We start from the raw sequence: 5,586 nt of genomic DNA on the forward strand, positions 1-5,586 counted from the left end.
GATTAGCACAAACAGCTCTCTGAGCATCAATTACCTTACTAATATTTGCAGAATTCCTACGACTGGCAATCTTAGAGAAGAAATAAGTGGTGCTGGCATCACCCATTCGGATCTTAAAGCTTTTAGATCTCTGATAGAAAATGCTAAGTTCAATGGTACGAAACACTACTACAAAAGTAGACATAATGCAACATTTCGTGTGCAACACTTACGGTTTGTGTTGCAAGTTTTAGTTAATTAAGCAACGCTTTATTTAAAAATGTTGCGTTTATTTACATAGGGCATCACTTTAAATTAAGTGTTGCAATGTATAACTATAAGTGCAACGTTCTTATACAAGTGTTGCATTTTGTCGCAACACTTGAGCAACACTTATGTCACATAAGTATATATTTCCTCTAAAATTACATCGGATATTCTTATACACCCAACACCTGCTTATACTTTATATCTCACACATTCTTTATCACTCATTTCCCTCCCCACTCTAACCTATAACCCCTCTTTCACCGTTATTCTACTCCGCCACCACCAACACTCCATATAGAAGGGGACAGCTCGTCCTCGTCGTCATTGCCCACTTCTATTATTCACTGGTTTTCTTATCTTCCATCCGCTATTACCCTTAACACGATAGCACTAGTAGAAAAATGACATTAGGCAAGTACAAAAGGCTACGGTCGTTGTAAATAACCGTAGCCTTTTATAAATGGCTACGGTTGTTGGGTAACAACCGTAGCCATAAATGCAAATCGAAGAAAAAGCTACGGTTTTATGCTAGAACCGTAGCCAAATATAAAGAAAAGGCAACTGTTTTTGTAAACGGAAGCCATTGTTCATCGACATAATATAAAGTGACCTTACCTCTAAAGTCTAAACCCTAAGTCCCTCACTACCCCTCTTTTATTCTGATTCCCATCTTCCTCAACTCCCAACATCCCCATTATTGCTCCTCGCCTCCTCACCTCGACGAATCTGGATCCAGACTCCACCTCGACGCTCCATTCGAGGCTCGTAGGAATCCCTCAATGGCACAAGTTTCTGCATTATCGCCATTGAAGTCGTCAATAGATGCAGGTTATTTTTTTATTTTTAAGTGTTGATAATTATCTACCAGTTCATCTTGTTCGGATAGCTTTTCATTTTTAATCGTTGATAATACTATTTTGTGAGATTAGAAGTTATGATTGTTAGTTGTTGGGTCATCAATCAATTGACCAATTCTGAGATGGGTTTTCGTCTTGATTAATGAATTTATTTTTTGCTTTACCATTCGCCTCCTGCTACCATTTGTTATCAAAGTCGATTTGGAACTTTAGGTATATTTCGTTATCTAGGTATTCGATTTTCAGTTTTGAATATATATTTGAAGTAGAATTAAATTAGATGTTCACTTTGGAAATCTTTCGTTGGTATTTTGGTGTCAAGCCGTTTGAAATTGATTCTAAAATCGGTTTGAAATTACGGGATGTGTAGTTGTTTATTTTGATTTTAAGTTCATGGATGTATTTGATTGCAAAATCTGTGGTTTGAATTTGACTGATAGTGTATTTTCATTGATTGAGAACCACTAAAGTTTTGATTTTTTGTTGTAGTTTAATTGATTGATGCCGTGAATTAAGAAATGACATCCTTTGACCAAAAAGTCGATTTGTTCTATTCACTAATGCACTTGATACACTAATGTATACCTGGATTCTTAGACCGACTTATTTTAATTTTGACTAATGTATATTTTGATGAGAAAATGTCAGTAAAAATGGCGTCCTTTGACAGCCAAAGTCAAATGATGTTACCCCCTCTTTCTCAAGTAGCTTGCTTCCCACTCTTTAAATGGTGAAACATCTCTTTACTAGCTACTTTGGGCTTGATTTTGTCATTGATTCAGCTAATGATGCTTCAGTAACTAGTAATGACTTTGTTTGTGTACTGGAGCTTTTAGTAGGGTTGGTTGAGTTTAGTCTTACAGATTGTGATTGCCTTGGTCCAGTTTTCTTTGAGATTCAAATTATATTGAGTGATATAAAAAACTCACTTCTCTTGGTCTTATTTACCTGTAGCTAAGTATTGTTAGTTGTCACTAGTTAATCTTACAATCCTTTTCATTTTGTGTGTAGGTTGACTACTTGTCTAGTAGATTGTCCATCAAATGTAAAGACGGATGTCCACGACGACTCGATTCCCCTTAAAACAGATTCTGGTTTTGTCACCTCAAAACATGAGGATCATTATCATCTTAAGTTGTATTCCAGGTAAGAACAAGTTAAAATACATGGAAAATCATCGTCATCATCATCATTAATGTTAAAACCTAGCTGCGTACTGTGTTGTGATCCTTGATTATTTTGCGAAGGAATTGTTGCGTGATGCTTGTGCTGAGGACGGAGAATTTTTTGGAGTATTTCTATCGTCAAGACTTTGAGTTGAACAACAACTGAGTGCTTCAGATTGAATTCAGGAAATGCAAGAAAAAATATTGTAGGCCCTTTTCATACTTTTTATTTTTTTATTTATTGGTGCAGTTGGATGGTACCTTAGCTGGTATTTGTCATTGAAAGGCATTTTCTATTTCACTTACTATTGATGACAAACACTGTCGAGTTTAATGCCATCTCGGTCGTCTATTCGAGTGGCGTATCCTTATGTGTGAATACTGTTCTGACTTCTGAGTGTTCTCAACCACGACGCGAGGGGACGAATGCTCATTATTTTCACTGAAATGTATATGGACTTAAGGTAGTCAACATGGTCAGGCCCCTCCCAACTTGATTAAAGGTCATGCTCCCTCCGTCCTAATCATTTGTTTACCTTTGATTAAAATATCCATCATAAAGAATAAAAAATTAAACAAATGATCGAGATTATGAGAGTAGTAGTTCTATTAAGGTTATGGGAACAAAAATTATGTTTGAGTAAAATAAGTGTTTGTGAGGCATATGTTAGCAAATGGATATGAAGTGAAAACTAACAAACATGATAGAGTAGCAAACTTCCGAACATATTGTGAAAGAATTGCATATGTTTAGTGATGAATATTATTATCCTGTTGCTTTTATTATCGGGGTTGTTCATGTAGTGTGGGCTGCATTCACCATTCCATTCCGGCTCCTCTAACGAGCTTGGAATAATACATGTTGTGAGTCTTCTCGTTGGTTGTGTTGAACTATTATAATGACTATTGTTGGGAGACTTGAGTTCACTCGGAAGAGTAACAATATCAATGAAAGTAGTTGTGTAATTCATTATTTACTTTATTGTTTTAGATTATATGTAGTTCGGAAATTGCAAGCGATTTGGTGTTACAAGGGAACAACAAGACCAGGTCATGTGTAAGTCATCTCGAGAACAGAGGGTCTCTGAGTCTTTGGTGTGATTATTATGGATGGACAGGCCTACCTTTGCAGATCAAACTCAAACGTTTCACATAGGCTACACCTTGTGTACAATCACGTACTCTATTTTCTGCACGTCCTTGTTAATTAGTTGTTCTTTAATGCATTATTTATTATTTCGTGATAATTAAGTGTGACGTATCATCTATGCCTATTGAGCCTTTGAATCCTCAAATCTAATAATGTTCTATTTTTTATGTTACAAGTTGCATTTGAGGTATTAACAATGATGACGGGTTGATTTTTTGTCCTATTGGCAACATATATATGCTCACAATACAAGAATGAAGACTTATAATTAGTAGCTTTCAAATAGTCGTTAAGAATTATTATTTGTTCTATTTAAACATTGGTTATATTTGTTTTAGTTAAATAATTGAACATTTGCGATCGAAGTTCTACTTTTGATCCTTTTTTGAAATGTAATTGACATATATTTTTGAGACTGAATCAATTGAATGCACAATTAGAGAGAATTACAATTGTTGCGTGCCTTACAAGTCCTTATGTCGTTGCACTTTATTAAGTGTTGTTTTTGAATAAATTAGTGTTGCATTTGTTTATTATAAGTGTTGTTTTGGGACGTAACCAGTGTTGCGTTTCCAAAATAAAAATGTTGCATTAATTTCATATAAGTGTTGCTTATCAACATGAAAAGTATTGCATTAGTTCAGGAAGTGTTGCTTTTTTTACATAAGAAATGTTGCATTAGAAGATAAAAAATGTTGCCTTTGCAATTGAAAAAGCGTTGCATAAACATGACCAATGCAACACTTTTCAAAAGTGTTGCATTAAGCGTTGCAATGACCTAATGCAACAAAACCTGATGTAGCACTTGATTAAGTGTTGTATAAACTCTATTGCAACATTTATATGACATTATGCAACAATAGCAAAGTGTTGCTATAGAATCTAAATGTAGTAGTGAAACTTAGTATACTGCTGATTAAGAGTCTCTTCCTCAAGACAAATCTCCTGACTAGTAGGGTTTTGCTGCAGGTGCTGCTGACAGTCATGTAACTGTTGCTTTAACAGAGCAACTTTTGAAGTAATTCCAGTATAGCTTTTGTGGTGAAGAGACTTAAGTTTCCCTTTTAACCTCCTTAGATGTTGAACCAGCTGATACATTGCACATCCCTGAATGTAAGTAGCCCATTCATGATGAACCAAAGATTTAAATGTGGCATCTTCACTCCAGCAATTTAAGAACTTAAAAGATGATTTCCTACTATGTTGAGTGCTTCCAACAGTTAAGATAAGGGGAGAATGATCAGAGATCCCAGCTGTCAAGGCCTCAGCTGCAGAGTCGGGGAACTCCCTGAACAAGTGAGCATTAGCCAAAACCCTATCTAATCTCATCCATTTCCTGTCATTTTGGTCTTGCTTGTTAGTCCAAGTGAACCAGCAACCCTGAGTTCTGATCTCCTCCAGACCAGCAGTGGTTAGGGCCTGGTTGAATTCATCCATAGCATGTAGTTGAGGAGGATCAGAGCTAATCCTTTCCTCACAAGAACGCACATAATTAATGTCACCTAGGACCAGCCAAGGCCTAGGGCAAGAAGCCTTACCATTAAAGAAATCCCAGAGAGGTAAACGCTCAGCAGGATGGTTAAACCCATAAACACATGTGACCTCCATTTGAACAGCACCAGAACACACCAGCAAATGAATCCACTGACTACTAACATCTAAACATTGAACTGAAAGGGAAGAATTTCTCCAAATAACCCAAATTCAACCATTGTAATGAGCAGAGTAGTTATCAATGATAAAAAATTGCTTAAAAACGTTCCTCTGAATAGGAGCTGCTTTATTAAATCTCACCCTATTTTCAACAATACACAAGAGATCCAAATTATTTTTATTGAACAAAGAAATAACCACTAATTGCGTTATAAGCTTATTCATGCCTCTAATATTCCAAAGACCAATCTTCATGGGGAAGGAATAGGTGGTGGGTCTTCCTCCGCACTAACCACTTGCTCAGCCTAGGTAGGCCCCTTAGGCAATTGAATATGTAGAATCCCTGGCTGACTTTTCCAACTACTCAAAACAGTGATAGAGCCATCCCCACCTTTAGTATTATCCAGATCGAGGACCAAACTGGTTTAATGAGACAGGTATTGGAGAAAGAGACTGCTGCCCATTCTCCACCTGAATATTAAGATCCAGAGCGTGGCTAGTGGTCCTAGAG

At 36.4% G+C, this 5,586-nt stretch overlaps 1 protein-coding gene across 1 annotated transcript; it reads right to left on the minus strand.

The window, feature by feature from the left end:
- Positions 1-4,304: 4,304 nt before the first annotated feature.
- Positions 4,305-5,030, minus strand: LOC141641218 (uncharacterized). Its single transcript, XM_074449889.1, has one exon. The coding sequence runs from the start codon at positions 5,028-5,030 to the stop codon at positions 4,305-4,307; it is 726 nt and encodes a 241-aa protein (XP_074305990.1).
- Between the last annotated feature and the right edge of the window lie 556 nt (positions 5,031-5,586).

The sequence above is a fragment of the Silene latifolia genome, chromosome 2 (genome assembly GCF_048544455.1).
Source record: "Silene latifolia isolate original U9 population chromosome 2, ASM4854445v1, whole genome shotgun sequence".
NCBI classification, from domain to species: domain Eukaryota; kingdom Viridiplantae; phylum Streptophyta; class Magnoliopsida; order Caryophyllales; family Caryophyllaceae; genus Silene; species Silene latifolia.

Excerpts from the sequence above, each read along its gene's own strand:
- LOC141641218 (XM_074449889.1), bottom strand. The coding sequence starts at position 5,030 with ATGGAGGTCACATGTGTTTATGGGTTTAACCATCCTGCTGAGCGTTTA.